The sequence below is a fragment of the Nyctibius grandis genome, chromosome 4 (assembly GCF_013368605.1).
Source record: "Nyctibius grandis isolate bNycGra1 chromosome 4, bNycGra1.pri, whole genome shotgun sequence".
Classification (NCBI taxonomy): Eukaryota; Metazoa; Chordata; class Aves; order Nyctibiiformes; family Nyctibiidae; genus Nyctibius; species Nyctibius grandis.
Genome location: NC_090661.1, coordinates 5,973,760 through 5,990,740, shown reverse-complemented (window position 1 = coordinate 5,990,740; position 16,981 = coordinate 5,973,760). Strand labels below are relative to the sequence as shown.

At 35.8% G+C, this 16,981-nt stretch overlaps 1 protein-coding gene across 1 annotated transcript in view; it reads right to left on the bottom strand.

Moving 5' to 3' along the window:
* The window catches only part of ANO3 (anoctamin 3), a 195,856-nt gene extending 179,386 nt beyond the window's left edge, over nucleotides 1-16,470 (bottom strand). The window contains exon 1 of the mRNA XM_068398620.1: nucleotides 16,317-16,470. Within this exon, the coding sequence (XP_068254721.1) occupies nucleotides 16,317-16,470 (154 nt within the window). The remainder of the gene's footprint in view (nucleotides 1-16,316) is intronic.
* Between the last annotated feature and the right edge of the window lie 511 nt (nucleotides 16,471-16,981).

The window sequence follows — 16,981 nt, the reverse complement described above, 5'->3', positions numbered from 1 at the left end:
TACCCAGTATTTATTGATCTGTATTGTCATATTTCAAGGTACAAATCTTCCATCATGTTAATTAAGTAGAAAGGGAGTCAGAAAGGTTATTGATAGAGGAATACGCAAGATGAAAAGAAATTAGCCATGAAGCTATGCCTATGTGGATCATTTTTATGTTCTGCAGAAAGACTGCACGATAAGAACAGAGGCTGAATGTCTCAAAACCACCATATTAGCACAGCCATTTCTGGTAAAGTAAATAAAAGAGGGCTTCCAGCACCTAAAAAAAATGAATTTAAGGCAATATATTTCATTAGCTAAGTGACACAATACTGATTGGTGTTTGATGATAGATTCTAGAATCAATCAGTGACATACACAGCACAGGCTCATTTTTTTTATGGAGACTGTGGATTCCTGTTTTGAGTGTTGAAGATGTGCTTCCTCACTATCAACAGACAGGAGCTTTCTCACCACTCGCTGGCTTTTGTCCTAAACAGTCCACATTGAGCTACCAAATTCAGCCAGGGGAAAATTCTGCATTCTGCCTCAGTAAGTTTTATACAGTTTGATAAGAAAAAAGGAAAGAAAGGAAAAAAAAAAAGGAAAAAAATTAACTTTTGATGTGAGTATTATTTTAAAAAATACAGAGACCAGCTTTATAACTTCATCTATAGTACAACTGTAAGACCACTATTTCCATGTTAAGAAAGTACTGGAAACGCTAGTCTCAATGCCAGTAACTTCTGACAATTTGATTAGTGGAAATTGTGCAAACAGTACTGGTTTTGTACACCATCCCAAACCCTACCAACTAGTCTACCTCTCTGATTTTAGGAAGTAAAATCATGCCAAAAGACACGCAGTGAGAAACAAACTTGTGATACCTCAGTGTCTACAGGTACCAGAAAGCAAACCTTGAAGACATCAACATAAAATAAAAGGATTTTCAGCATTTCAAATGTTGACAGAGGATTGCAAACTGAACACAATGCCCCTGCAATCATGTTCTTCCTGTTGTATATGTGAAAATAGCAACAAATGTAGAGCTTATCAGTAACCCAGAAACAGCATGAAAGAGGCCAAATGGGAAAGGTTGAAGAGTAAACAAGGAACTCAAAACTCAAGGTCCAGTTGTTTCCTAGCCTAAGTTGGCACAAAGCCTCCCAGTTTCTGAGGAAGCTCTCTTGTTTGAGTGCTGTGTCAAATTCAATCATCATGAAAAAGTTGCGGTCACATCAACTAGTGTTTTCTGAGTAATGTGAGAATATAGAAATAACAGTACCATCACAGCAGCCTTGATGCAGTGCACTATGTAAAAGGAAAGCTGTGCTCACCCAGAGCCCTAGTCATTTGAGAGTATGGCTGCAGAAGTGATAAATCCTCCAACTTTCACCTGTTTTTTTAGCTAAGACAACTCCAGACCAAGTTGTCAGCTTTTACATATTACACCTGTTCTCCAGTGTTCTCCAAAAGCAAAGTTAGTTATAGAAGGGCATAAACTTCTAATGTAGTAGTTTTTAACATACATAATACAAACAACTAAGATTTCTAAGTTACCTTTTGGTGTTTAATTTGTTGATATTCTTACATCAACAGTCAAGTCTGATGATTTTCCTTATAAGTACTAACTTGTGCCCAAGATATATAAATGTACTGAACACTCCAGAAGCAGTAAAGATGAAATATCGTGTCACATCTTAGTCACTAATTGTTCTTTGTACGCAGAGTCCAGTTTCTGTGGTAAATGCCATCTGAGTGAATTCTGTGGAGCAGAAAGACCTTCATTTTGCTGTTCTATTGAATTTCCAGGTTTTTTCCAAAGATTTGCTACCATATACTGCAACATTACCACATAGTTCCTGTACATTCACGATCCCTATACTGTGACACTAGGAAACACTCCTCATTAACACAGATGCAAAGACAAAAAATCCAAAGCCCACATTACTTGCTGTAAAAGCATCACTGAATCTGATTAACAGAAGTTCTAAAATGCAACATGTACATCACAGAAGTGGTTTATATCAAAGTCTCTTATTTAAGTAAAAAAATACAGTTGTATGTTCAATCTGCAAAAAGCTGGTAAAGTAATTAAAAGATGCCATTGTCTTAAAAGGTATTTCTCAAATCCTCATCCTTCTTCTAGACTAGAATTGCAAAGGCATTTATAATGAAAAAAAGCATAAAGAACCACAAAAATTCTATTAACACACTGCTGGTGAAAGTCTTTGTTAACAGTAATTGTTAACCAGTTCTGTTCCCCGGAAACCGATTAACTACTGGTTTTCTAACAGACAGGTTTTTTTTTTACTTTTGTTAAAAAAAAAAAAAAGCTTTAATCAGGAAATGTCCATATTCTGTCATTAAAGGATATAATTTTCACTATTTGTTTCCATACAACAAAAGCTTTGTGAAAGAAGTGGTCAAAGTTCTTTATGTGACTAAGCTTACAATTCTTCCTGCTATACCTTGTGATGTTTAATTTAAGCTACACACACTGAAACACTGATATCAGATTTTAGCCTAAGCATATTCTGCAAGAACATGACCAAGTTAAAATTCACCTACAGAATTTCTTGATAATTTAATCCTCTTGACATCTTGTGCAACTACCCATAATTAAATACTAAGTGCTGACTGAGTGACTCCACATAAGATTTGACTGTCATTTTTTGTTGGAATTAACATTTCAGGAAGGAATAATCAACAAAGGAACTTTAAATTCAAGGTGTAGCATATATTTGTAGTACACTTATGCTGTGCAACTGCTATCTGCTGGAGAACATTTTAAGCACTAACTGACATTCAAGTCAACAGGACTGCAGTTTCAACCTATGTTACACCCCTATGTTGTGCTGCGGCTACCCGAGGCTGACACTGAGCAATGCAGACTGAGGCCCAGGGTTTCTTAAACAAGCAGCCTCAGAGCCAGTGCTGGTGCATGCCAGTGCACAGGGAGAAAACAAAGAACTTTGTGCAGTCAGGCTGCTCAGCATCCCTTTGATAGGAAAATTTAGATACACAACACGACGCAAAGAGAAACACAACAGCTCTAGACAGCACTGGGTACTATGGTGTTAGCAATGTGCTGCCCAAGATGACTATCCACACAGCAGCAATTTCAGGAGCCAAGTCTTTTCCCATGACATATAAATATCAATAGGAGTTATTTGTACTCCTGCTTGGAGTCTTGGTCCTTTGGAGATTTTTTTTTTTTAAGTTATAAAATGTGTCAAAATGTAATTTGTACTGTAATGGCAAGAGGAAAATATGAGACAATAGTAGGATTCCACTTTTGGGAACAAAATTATCAGCTTGATTCTAAACACTCAAACCCATGGTTTGTTATAAATAGTTCTTCCAAAACCTGTTTGGGTTTCTTAAGAGAACTCTGCACAGTAGCTTTTGTTCACATCTGATCATCATCTTCAGCGTGAGGAATGAAAGCATATTTGGAGCTGATTTGGACACTGGGAGCTTTGTTAGATAACAGAGGAAAGAAGTTGGTAGTTGCTTGGTATAGAAAATACACTATTGGATGGAAAGTCCTTAAAAACTTTGCAGCCTCATATCATGTTCATGACAGTTATTTCATGTTTTTAAACATTATTGGGATCATGTTTCCTAATATTATTTGTACCTGTAAAGAAAGGTAATTTCTGGTCAGGGCTCTACTCAGGTAGTCTGACAGCAAGTAGCTGCTCTAACTTGTTAGAAAAAATCCCAGTGCTTTACTCATAAAAGCTGATGTTGCAGAACAAGCCTGCATAACCTTTACTAATTAACTAACAAGATGGTGTGTTCTTTCATTGGTTCGAACCGCATATTTAGGGCTTTTTCTCCTACTTTAGAAAAAAAGATGAATAAGAAAACTGCTGCCCTGCGCAGTGGCAGAGGGAAATATTCTTATGGCATAATTAAACTTGTGGCATTAGCATCAGAACTATTTTTGGAGGACAGTTTGAACAAAGCTAACAAGCCAACTTGGAACGAGTGGTAGCTTCATATTTGTAACATTCATCTGGTTTTTATATCCCTTACTTTTAAATATCTTCCCAAAAGCTGAGGGAACATTCGGACATATGATTATGCCTTACTTGCCATTACAAACCCAAAGCCTGGATCGCACCCACACCTTTGTTTCACTCACACATGGCACGCACAGCAGCTAACAAAGGAGCACTGACAGCGCCAAGTGGTTGCCTTCCCAATCTGTTCTCCAAGAAGTCAATATATGTCTATATGCACTGTGAGTTGTTCCAGGTTTTAACAAGATCTGAAATCACCACATAAAATGCTTCAAAAAGAACAGAGCCACAAGCTCGGCATATCCAAGAGATTCCTTGGTTCTCTCCCTCATCTTTTCAGGAGAAACAGCTAAACCATTTTTTCACTCTAAGCAGTTAGTTACAAATTCACTTCTGCAGATCTATGTGCAAGCATTACTCCAAACCAATCAATTTGCATTTCTATAAAAAAAACCCAGAAAGTAAAAAACTTTCTTTGAAACTTGCTTCAGCTGTTCCTTTGCAATAGTTGAAGTTGCTTTATGTTTTTTTAACAGAAAGATTAATGCTTAGTGTATAGCAATATGAGTAAATGACCACTTTATTGCACCAAAAGATTTCTCTGATGAAGGAGAAACAGTAAAATTGTCTCTGTACGTGTCCTCACTTCCTCCAAATGACTCCTCACAAGAGTTTCACTATATGATTCAGACAAGACAATTTTTATACTCACAGTTGAACTTCCCTGTGGTGATAGGTGATATCCTACAGGACTAAAAACTATGTATGTCTGCATTAAAAGTTTGAGATAAATCCCCCAGCTGAAGCAAACAGGTGTAATTCTGTGAATGAACAGCTGTTCTCAGCTTTACAGCAGCAGAAAACCTTGCCCTTACTGTGCCTACTTTAAAAACTGGAAAGATAAAGCGTAACACCCTTATCACTTGGAAATAAAAAAGGCACTCAAACTCCAATACTGGCCTTCTCTTTGGATTTAACAGAGCATATCCTGATTCCATGTACATTTTTGCCATTTTATGAGATTACTGATACCTTAAAAATATTTTCCTGCCTAGAAGTAGAAAGTGTCATATTTTGTTCTTGTTGAAGTACATTCAGTAAACTTTATAAGGCATACCAAATTAACTATATAATTGGGAAAAAATGAGAAATACATTCACTATTTATTTTTTTAAAAACCCACAAGCAGCTCTATAGAATTTATGGCTCACCAGCTCCTTCATGGTCTTGGGCACATTAGTCAGGACCTGTTTTTCCAGAAATGCTAAATGGACCCATAGCTGTGCAAAATGAGAAGGACCTTTAGTGTTTGATTCTTTTTAATTGAGGGTCCTCAATCTCTTCACATCTCATTTTTCAAAAAAAATTGCCTAAATAATAACAGAGAAAATTGCTTATTACTGTAGACATTCAAATTTACATAGATGGCATACATCGTATCAGATCTTGTGTAGTTTTGTCAACTGCACTCACAAAAAAATGCCTAGAAATATCAACTTCAAACTGCCCTCCTTATTTTAGTTTTCTCCAGAGAAAGTATATATTTAAAATGCCATTTTGTAGACTTTTTTAAAAAAAAAGTAGAGAATAACAGTTTTCTTTTTTTTTTTTTTTTGGAAAGAAGATTAAGATAGAAAAGGAAAGGATGAAAGAAACAGAAGTAACATCAGTAGGATCATGCCATTGGCACCAGCAGAGAAAAATCACAAAGTGTCTTATTACTGAGAGATAAGCCAGAGTATTAAGAGAGGGGTAAGAAAAGTTAAGGTACTGAAAGTACCTGAAGTTAAACAATTGGTTTTAAGAAAGCAACTGAAGATGGATGTTTAAAGTGTATGATATACTTGGAAAAAGTTGTCACTCCAAAAGTGAGAGGTGTAAAGGAATGAGTGAGAAAACAGATGCTAAAAATAAAAACCAAACATGCAATGTGAAAAGTCACAAGTGAGACAAAACCAAATAAAAAAATCTTGATGGACAGATGAGAAAAGTTACCTTTGTGCAAAGGTCAGGAAAAAAGTTAGGAATTTGTGCAGAAAAGGAAGACTGTTTCAAGTGCTTTATATTGAGTAAATCAAAAGGGAGAGGAGAATATGTTCTGGTCATGAAGAAAAATGAGAGTAACACCTTGTGAATCTTTGAAAAATATGAGCTACATAGAAAGAAAGGAATAAACATTGGTGTCAAAATGTGAATACAAGACTACGAGTCAAATTCCTCGTGTAGTTATGAGGGTTTTCAGTGAAAATCATAAGATTATCTGTTCTAGACCTTTTTTTTTTTGTAGACCACTTTACCCTAGTTTTGAACTAGCTAAAAGCAGTGGTTTGGGAACTTCTGTCTCAAGTGACTAAACTCCGCATTTGTGAAACTGAAGATTGATTTTTCTCAAGCTAAGCGCCATGCCTCCTGCAGGACTTCAGTCTGCTTACTCAGATCAAGTGGTAGGATATCCCTGAGGAGGTACTGGAAACATGGCCAACAAGATGTTTTCCTGTTTTCTTTTCCTCTGAAATAGCAGATACTGATCAGTGCCAGAAACAAGATACCAAAACAAGGTAGATTTTGACCTGGGTCAGTATGGGAATTCCTATAAATCCTATGAAGGACAGAAAAGCATAACAGTTCCCCCCAAGCACTCCCAAATCTTCTGTGCTTTGCTTTTCCCAGCAAAGCAAGGAAGATCAGAAGGAAAACATATGGAGATCAAAATGACAACATTAAGATACAAGGTTTTATAAAAATAAAAGTAATAGTTACCACATTTAATTCTACTGTAACAGATACTATCAAGAGAAAGAGCAGAACATGCCAAAAATGCATTGTATTAAACTTTGTGAATTTTTTGGATGACAAAATGTCTATAACCAGGATACCTATCTGTACTTCTTCGAATGGCCCTCATTATTTCCTTCCTGAGGTAAGTGAACAATCCAGCAGTATACCCTGTGTGAAAAATGTGTATAAAACTGTTCTTCCAGATATGAAGGAAAAAGATATAAAAAAAACCACATTTGTTACATAATTTAGTTAAATTAGTCAGAGAACAAGGCCAAGTCACTCAAGAAGAATAAGACGTCAACATTTGGAATAAAATTCATTCATCACTAGTTTTGATCATCCTTGAATTCTGAAGATTTATGCTCTCCTTGGGTTTTTATAAACAAAAATAAAAAGTGGCACATAAATATACAGAGACACAGAGTTCCTTAATCCTGAATGACTCAATCTTTTGTCTTTTTTTGACAGAAAGAAAATGCATCAGTGCTACCCAGAATACACTTACTATTTTTACTACTGTTTTATTTCTAAAATAACATTAAGTTTAGTCAATAGAAGTGAGCAACGACAATCAGCACCTCATACCAGGCGTTCCACAAAGCCACAATGAGCAGCCAACTCAAGTGTCATAGCAAAACCAGGCTTCTCTTTCCACAGTCCTTTGTTTTCTCAGATACAACTTCCAGAGTCCATACGTTTTTCAAGACAGTCATTTTAGAAAACGCACAGATTAATATAGTTATACTCTTGACTGATGCACATCAGAAATTCGCTTTCCGAAAGACTCGTCACAATCCAGTCTTTAGTCGGTCAAAGTGCCATTGAGCAAAAAAGGCATTTTGGCTTGGCAAGGCCTACAGGGCAAGATCCTCTATTCATTAATTTTTATTTCTTTAAAGCTGTACTAACAGAGCTTGCCTTAGTGAGGATCCTGGAAGAGAAACCGTGCAGACCTTGTATGTCTCATCCTTTGGCAAAATAGAATCAGACAGCAGGAATCTGGAACATAAATCTATGACATAGCAACATGAGATTTTGATGGTGTTTCACTTAAATAATTCATTAGTTTCTTTGTTCAGGTTCAGCAGAATGTTGTTGAGGTGAAGGAAAGACTGAGTAAATGAATACGCCTACAAGAGTGTTTTCATTGAATATTTTATAATCTTTTCTTGCAGAATTGAAAATAAATTTTTTGAATGGAGAGAGATGTGCGAGCAGCTTTGGAGTGTCAAAGTCAAAATGTTTGGAATATAAAAGGCAAAGATATACCAAGAAGAGGTGAGAAAAACTTACAATATGGACTGACTCAAGTTATTTTAGTGTCTTCATGGAATTCTGGTATTTAGCCCTTTCTCAGTGCCTAGGTAGGGAAAGCAGAAATCAGTTTTAACCTCTTATTAACAGTCCCAATGCCACACACAGTATGATAGCCACCCAGCAAACTTTGAATCTATAATGACTAACAATGCATTGACTTGTTATTCTTTATCCTACAAGAAAAAGAATGGGAAAAGCAAAGAAATTAAGGAAGAGAGTATTTAAACCAGAAGAAAGCCTTGCTAATAAACATAAGTAAGAGAATTTCCTTTCTAAAAGGAAGTACAAGAAAATTCTTTGTTTCAACATATGCAAGAGAAAGGCACTGTAGAAATTAGCTGGCACTTTAGGACTCAGGTAAGACCGATATAGTTCATGTTCAGCATACATCGTTCTGTTCCTTCAAACGAAACTCACTAAACCTATTTTACTAACTCTTGTTAGCAATATCCTGAAATTATTAATATTAGTAGCTGACTACAATATGAATTTTCATAAAGCACACTGCATTACAGAGCAAAACAGAAGTACAGCAGCAAAATAAGAAAGGGTATTGCTTACTTAAAAGATTTATGATACATGACGTAATTTAGGGATGCTGTTTTGAAGTGTTATTTATTTCATTTTGATACAGAAAAGAACATGTGTATTTTAGAAATAGTCACCTTAAATGTTCAAAGTATTAAAAGAGAAACCTAAGGCTAACTCTCTTTACAAAACATACAGCCAGAGAGGTCTGGCATAATTGCACTAGCTCAAGAGATAGATGTGTTTGGTTCTAAGTGACTTCTCCTTGCCCCCCAAAGGCAGGAGCACAAACATGATAAAGATGTAATAATTATTAATATTTTTGCATATATTAATACACAATTCCAAAAGATACCATCTCATTTTATTATTTTACCAGCAAACCAGCACATTTTAGGATTGAGGCTAATAATCAGCCAAATTCTTTCTCACCATTGCTTTTGGAAAAACACACTTGTCTCTTCCAGCACCACTCAAAACTCTTTCTATTTATAACATTCAGCTGCCTTCACAGATAACTCTGTGTATAATTCTCTGTCTCCCATGATGTCCCTTCTAAATATTACTAAACTTGTTTCAGGAAGTTTTGTTGTTTGTTTTTGGTTTTGTTGTTTTTTTGTGTTTTTTTTTTTTTTTTTAAATCAGATTAACTTAGGTCATATTACAAAACTGATATAAATACCACAAATAGCTTATTTTATTAATACAAAAAAAAAAGAAACCAATTGTAAGCAGTAGCTTATAGACTATGTACTAAATGACATCATGTTTCCTCATTGCATACTGTCTAGACACAGCTATCAGATCTCGTAGCAAAGTGTGTTCAAACATGGAATACAAATATATTTCGCATCACCAGAAGAGTATCCTTTACTTACCAAAGTTATTGATATGTGGCCATCAGTCCACTCTACTTACAATACTCATTACCTTCAGACTTGTTCTTTTAGAACATGTTGTTATAATAGCATATAGAAATATTTACCCAGATTTAAATTTTTAAGAAACCTGAAATACCTCAGTGACCTCCCCATCCACACTTAGGCATCTTGCATCCTATGTTATACCAGAGATCTGCCTGTCAATTTATGCTCATTATTCAAGGAGAAAAGACCTAAGCATGCAGACTCGCTGCTTCTAACAACTAAAATACAAGCGTTTCATTGCTGTATTCAGGCTTTTCATGTGTAAGATATACTGTGCTATAGGAAGGCCATTCAGACTTGCCTCTCACTCCCGGTTTTTTTTACCTTTGTTTCCAAGTCTACACTGATCTGTTTTGTAAGTATTGACTTCACTTTTCAAATCAGGGAAAGTTTTAGTAATATCTGCGAGGGCAGAATATTCTTTGTGTAGACACACTTCATTTATTGCTATTGAGGGAATTTGGGAAATAAAACCCATGATTATCAATCATTAGAGCATCTTTACTCAGAGTTAGGTGACCTACCCCACTCTCGAACTGAAAGTAAATAGTTCATTAGAGGAAGGAAGAGCACAGAAGAGAAACTATGCATCTGGGAAAAATTAAATTTCTATATCCAGCTTAGTTTCCATTTATTGTAACCATGTGAGGATAGAAGTCACAACCCCCGGGGGCAGAGGTGAACACCTCAGTATGTTAGGCCTCTCTGCAATCTCTGAATTATTCATTACTACAGGCTTATTTTGTGTATTATTAATGAAATTTTGGTACAGAAGGTAGCACCAAAGAGAGTAAGATCTTCCAGTTATAACTCATAGCACATCTTTAGGCAGCAAAGAGACTGACTCTAGCTAGTACTGAAGTCTCAGCTCGACTGAAGACATACTACGTAACTTTGAGTCCCAGCCTTCACACATGTGTGAATAAATGTGCTTTCTCTCTCCTTTTCTTCCACTTGTAATCACCACACAAGATGCCCACTTTATTTTCAAAATTGGCAGCATTTTACTTACGGTGATTTGGACATGGTAAATTCTGCCTCCAGTGTAAAGTTAAAATTAAAAATAATATTATCCATCAGAAATAATGAAATACATTCTGCTGCATAGAAGTTAGAAGACTACTAATAACTTACATTTCTGCTCTACTGCTGAATTTATGTTTCTTGGTGACTTTCAACTAAATGTTGGTTTGACATGGCATAACAAGTAGAAGGATTATTTCTGAATATTGATCTTCCTGACAGAAGTCTCTCAATTGCTTCTTGAAAAGATGGAAAAATGCATGTCTTGACCTTTTGTTTTATAAGAGAAAATGGAACAGAAAAGTAGAAAAATAGCACCTCATCTTTGTGCAAAGATTACTTTGTTAGATTTGTTCACTTCAAGTAAACACATAGATTTAAAAATTAGGTTAGTGTAGGTGTTTCAAGTCCTGATTCTGCATTGCACTGCAGTTTCCTACAGAGCTCACTTGAAGACAGGGGCTTCAGTTGGATTGCAACCATTAAACGTAATTTCCTGTGTATTGTGTTTGCTCCCTTCTTGATTTTACTGTATAAACCTAGTGCCAGTAGTTAAGGTGAACTGGTGGTGTGGTACAGATTTATGCACAAAGCTACAACTTATTTATTCAGTTCCATGGATAATTTGATGCAACCATGATTGAAGTGCTTATCAAAATTTAAATAAAGAGAAAATTTCATTCAGCAATTAAACTACCTTCTAAAGTTTATAAATAAGAAACACTTGTTCAGCAGATTTTCAGTAAGTAGAAATATTTTGATGTTTCAGGAATAATGGAAATATATTCAGTTAAGGGATGTTCATACAGGGCTTTGCAATCAAAAATAATTCAAGTAAAAGCTGCAGATTATTTTGGATTCCTCCCCCCCCAGTAAAATTCCTGTTAAATATTTCCATTTTAATAAAGGAAATGCTCTTTTTTGAAGACAAAGCTACACCACTTTGCATTCTTAGTTTCATCTGATATCACAAAGTACATGATTTTATTCCTCTGCGATGTGACACTCCCATTAAGCTGCAGTATGTGCATTGTGAAAAGTTTTTCAGAGGGAGCGACTTAGCAAGATGTCTAGACAGGTTGCTGAGAGGGACAACAGCAAGTACCCTGAGCTCAGTCTGCTGCTGCCTCTCTTATAACCATCTTAGACAGGAAGAAAGGGGCAGATACCTGTAGGGAAGTTTGCTAAATTATTATCCTTTTCATCATATTTGTTCTGGTGGTGAATGGGGACAAGCTTTGCTCATCCTTTCTGCTTAATTCCCACATATTCTGATGTCTAGGAAGGGACTTAATTTTGTGTTGGTGAAACTCAACCCACCCCCACTGCTCTTTAACACCCAAAGGCTCTTCTACCCCTCAAGCTCTGCTAAAATAAAAAAAATAATGTTGTTACCTCTCTCTTATATACGCCTACTACATTGATGGTCTTTAACACAAAATACTGAACACTTGAAAGTATTTATTCAGTTACGTCATTACCCAATAACTTCCATTTTCCTCTCCCTGAGCACCCTCTGTTAGCCTAGCTGTGTTTATGCCATGTAGATGAAAGCATTTTGCAGGAATGTGTCCTGAATTTTTTGATTCTTTTTAGTTGCTGTGAGTTTAATACTTCATTTTGTTACTTTTTTTGTCCCTCATACAGCATATGGGTGATTTCTAATGAATAAATAGACCATCAGTAAAAATAACTTCTGAAACACAGCAACTATTCTCTGGAAAATAACTTTCACATCCCTTCCCCCAAAAACTCATCAGTAGAAGAACCACAAAAAAGGCAAACAAAAACTTTTCTCTAACCTTGCACCATTCTAACAAAAGTCAGAGTCAAATCTGATTTAGTGCATGTCTCATTGCAGGAGAGTTTGAATGCTGTACTCTGACCCCACCACTACCAGTTATACTACTAAGACTTTACTTATGGCTCATGCTTTTCTATTTTAATATATATTTTTAAGACGTTCCTTTATTCTAGGTCAAGAGTTACCTGGACAAAACCATCCTTAGGAACATATTAGAGAATTTATGTGGGGAAATGTTTCTGAGTATTTGTCTTATAGTTGTTAAACAAAGATTAGGAGATAAAGGCCATTATTGTAGGTTGAATGTTTTCAATCTTTTCCAGGCTAATAAGAGACAAAGCAGAACAGCATCTATCAGGGATAATAAGGTTTAAATCTGCACAAATATTTACAGCTGGAATATTCAGATGAGCTTTGCTTCATGTGAGAAGTCTGAACAGCAAATACTTCAGTCCCTGGAGGAAATTCTACCCTGGCAATTACAACAGAGATCTGGTCCTATATTTCTATATCACGAATAGCCTCCTATTGTCCATTGGTAAAGACAAGTTGCTGTAGCTGCGATATTGGCATTCATGTTATCATATTGTACTAAAAATTCTTTGCAGGATAAATAGCAAATAAATAAAAATAAGCTTTATTTTCTTAAAGGTAGCGTGGCATCTCTAAAAACACACCAACCCCACATTATCTGCTGTACATACAAGAATCACTGCTCCATTCAAACTTTCACCGAGTCCAGGTAACCCGAGTGCTGTGGAAACCAACATTGGTCACTGATCTGTTCGTGGAGCATTTGTCAGCCGAGCTTGATCATGCATTTCAGAATTTCATCTTTTGAAACAGTATCTCAGTATTACACTTCAAGTGATAAACTCCCAAAGATTTCAATAATGCTCTGCATGGTAAAAGTCCATATTCTGTACACAGAATGTGAATTTAACAACACTGTTGTTCTTAGTCTAGTGTTATTACTCTCTGCAATATATTCTGATGTACCTGTAGATCCCAAATAAATATGCCTCGGGATTGGTACTTGCATTAGAATTTAAAATGGAGTGATATGCAGAAAGTTAAGCTTATTTATAACATTATTTCTTATTTAACAAGAAAGATGTAGGAAAGTAATTTAACATTTATATCCCATTGCGATGGGTTTGATTAAAGCAGGTACAAAAAAATATAGTTAATACTTTCCTGTCCCAGTGACTCTGAATAAACATCAAGTCTTCTAATAACATTTCCATTTTCCATTCCAAGAACATCAGACTGAATTTCAGGATACCGCTTTACTTTGTCAGAGTATTCACTTCTCTGTATTTGCCCTGTTAGGTGTTATGTTTGAAATTAACACATCAGTACTACAAGAAGAAAAGTTTTTCTTAAGTGATAGTCTCTCTATATTGAACTACCTGCTTTATACACAAAGCGTCATAGTGCAAACAGAGCATAATAAGTTTTGAACAATAAACCTCTCGTAATGCAACTGAATATGTGGACAGCAGATTGAACAGAAGAAAAAGGACATGTTCTTCTCTGTTGCCACTTTTTTGTAGGTTCACACAAGTATTTATGTTTTCATAGCTTATGTACCTTATACTACCATTTGTTGGTGATTTGAGTGGCTTTAGAGGAGAATTCTTTAAATCCTCTTTAAAAAACATTGGAAATGTAAAAGAGCATTGATACTAGATGTAAGATTCCCAAGGCTGCAACTGTAGAGGGTAGAGTCCTGTGGGGCAGAAGAATCAACACTAGCAAATCTCAGTGCAGAACCCTGATGTAGGATGTTGATTTCATTGAAGATTTTCATACTATTATTCCTATCTGAAAGAAACAAAACAGCCTAAATTTTAAGAGCAAAATTTCCCATAGCTCAAAGTTTTCATTTTGCCTATGAAACATCATTGTTGGAAAATAGTCTACTCATTGAGAAGTAGGGTCCATTATTTTACTATAAGCAAAAGCTGTTTTATTTTTATCAATAGCCAGGGCTGAGCAAGTAAAAGTTCCTTTCAGGAAATGACATGTGGAAGCCAAATAGGACTTGTTTACACTGTTCCATTCAGGCTTCAGCCAACCCAACACAACACTGGAAACTACAAAGGACTTGCTTACTTTAAGCATTGGTAAAATAAACATATCATAGAAAATTTTAGAAGGCAAAAGATGAGATTCCCTTTGCTTTAAGTCATCATTCATAAACCCCCAAAATACTAAGACAATATATCAGCATTTTTTTGGTTCTTCCCATGGTGCAAAAACACACAAAACAAGAAATCTTCGAACTCTAACAGCACATTTGTCAAAGATACATGTTAGCACTGTTCCTGCTTTGGGAATAGTAAACAGTGTTTGCAACAAATATTTGCAAGACCTAATTCTTTTAAAAAGAAAATTATTTTTCTAAATAGAAGAATCACAACAAGGAGATTTGATTTTTAGCATCTCTTTCCTGCAGATCTCTGAATGGCATAATTTCACAAACAATATGCTGCTTATGCTGGAAGTTCATTTTACTCTTGATCAACTGGGTAGGCTAGAACAGATTACTTTGATATTTAGGGAACATAGCAAAGTATATCAGCTAGCACAGGCATAAATTCCTTAGTGGCACTTCTTTGGGGTAGAAGAGGTGATTTTGAAGTTATGTTATAGGATCGCATGGGAACAGACAGACACTCGATTCCTGACCTTGCAAAAACCTGCTAACATACAAGACAACCTTTCAAAAGTGCATCTACTTAGAAAATTCCATTTTACAAAATTTAGTGAAGGCTTTACAGGAAGTAAAATTAGAAAAGGGAAAGCACAAGTTACATGGTTTTCTTGCAAAAGAATAAATAGCATGACATCCCAATCATTTGACCATTTTAATGTGTAAGAACTGAATTTATAAGTTAAAAAAAAGTTCCAAAAGTTTGTTACAGAGTTAAAAATATAAAAGTTTTATTTATATATTCACCTACTTTAGCTAAGTGGAAGTTGCAGTCTTCTACTACAGGTTGGTTGTCCTGTCACAGGATAAAGTGTCACTTACATTCAGATATTCTCCATTTCTGTTGTCTGTGCTTTGTCTCAGGGGTCATAAGCAAGTGAAAACACGATCAAAATCAAATTATCCCTTGGGAGTTGTGCGAGTCAAGATACATATGTAGTTCACAAGAAATCAGAGTAGTCATTCTTAAAAGATATTTCCTAGATGAACAACCATCCAATACTTTAGAAGACTTTAAGGAAATAACTGATATTCCATTGATTAACTGCAGTTGTGTCCTCTTGGTTATATCACACAATCCAAGGCAGCTACATTCTGTATTTTTCATGACTATGAATTTTTAGATAAATTAAAGTCTCATGGCGCTTATTTAATTTACATTTTTGGGGACCTATTGTGGCTGTATGTAACACCTGCCACAAAATACAAGCAATAAACGAGCCACAGTGGTCATAAAAAAATATCTTGCAGAATATGCAGTTCCTTCTTTACAAGCCCTGAAGTGATAAAAAAATAACAGAGAAAAGCAGAAGAGGAGCCAAGTGCTAAACACTAGAGAGCACAGCTTATGTACACACCTTGCAAAGTCTATTACAGAGCAGCTGCTGGGGCTGCTCTAACTTACAGAAAAACTATGTCATCACTTATGGAAAGCTCATCTTCCAGCTAATGCAAAGATAAGAGCCTCCTGGGCTCTTCTTCCAGCTGTAACTTATGTGCTAGAGTGTTCAGGAGACACTAAATTTTTTTTAAACAGACATATGTTCTACCTTTTATCTAAAGTAAAAATGACTTCGTATACTGCATGCACGTGACAGCAACGAATCCTGCGTTTTCCTTATCAGGACTCACAGTTTACTTGCAACATGTTACATGAGTAACTAGACGCAGACTTGAGGAAATAGTTTATATAAATGCATGCTTACCAGCTGGTGCAGAGTGCGAGCAGTGAAGTTGAAAACCGTGATAATCAGCACAAGATTCACTGAATTTGCCTTGCTTAAAATATGATTTGGAATCCTTTTTGCTCTCAATTGCATCTGAAGAAAGCTTATCCAGTTCAATTATCACAGCTGACATTGTCAGATAGTCTCAGTATAACTCAAAATAAAAACAAAGCTGAACAAAAGAAGCCACTTTAAGTTCAGCCTCCCCAAACTTGAGGTCTGGGGAAAAATAACTTCAAAAAAAAAAAAATATTTCGCTGAACTGTAATAGTGCAAAATGTTTTTAAGTCAATGACTGAGAAACTGTATTTCCATTAAGCTGTTCTTCCATCTCTGAAGCATTTGCTAAATATTGCAGCTCTTCTCCAAGGTAGAAAAAAAATACTACTTTAAAAAGTTCTGCTGTTCTCGTAGTGACAACAATATTATGGCATTTCTGTGTAGCTGCTACAAAAATAGCAAGGATAAGTGCAGACATCTGTGTGTCTGCTAAGTTGTGGACTTACTAACTTTGTTTTGAGTCTAATTCCCATTTCGTCCCCCCCTGGTCCAGCTGGGAGGGGCTAAGCAATACCAATGGAAACAAGTGCATCCTGCGCCAGCCTGGCAGCTGCCCCATGGAGTCACTTGTGCCACAGTTCTGT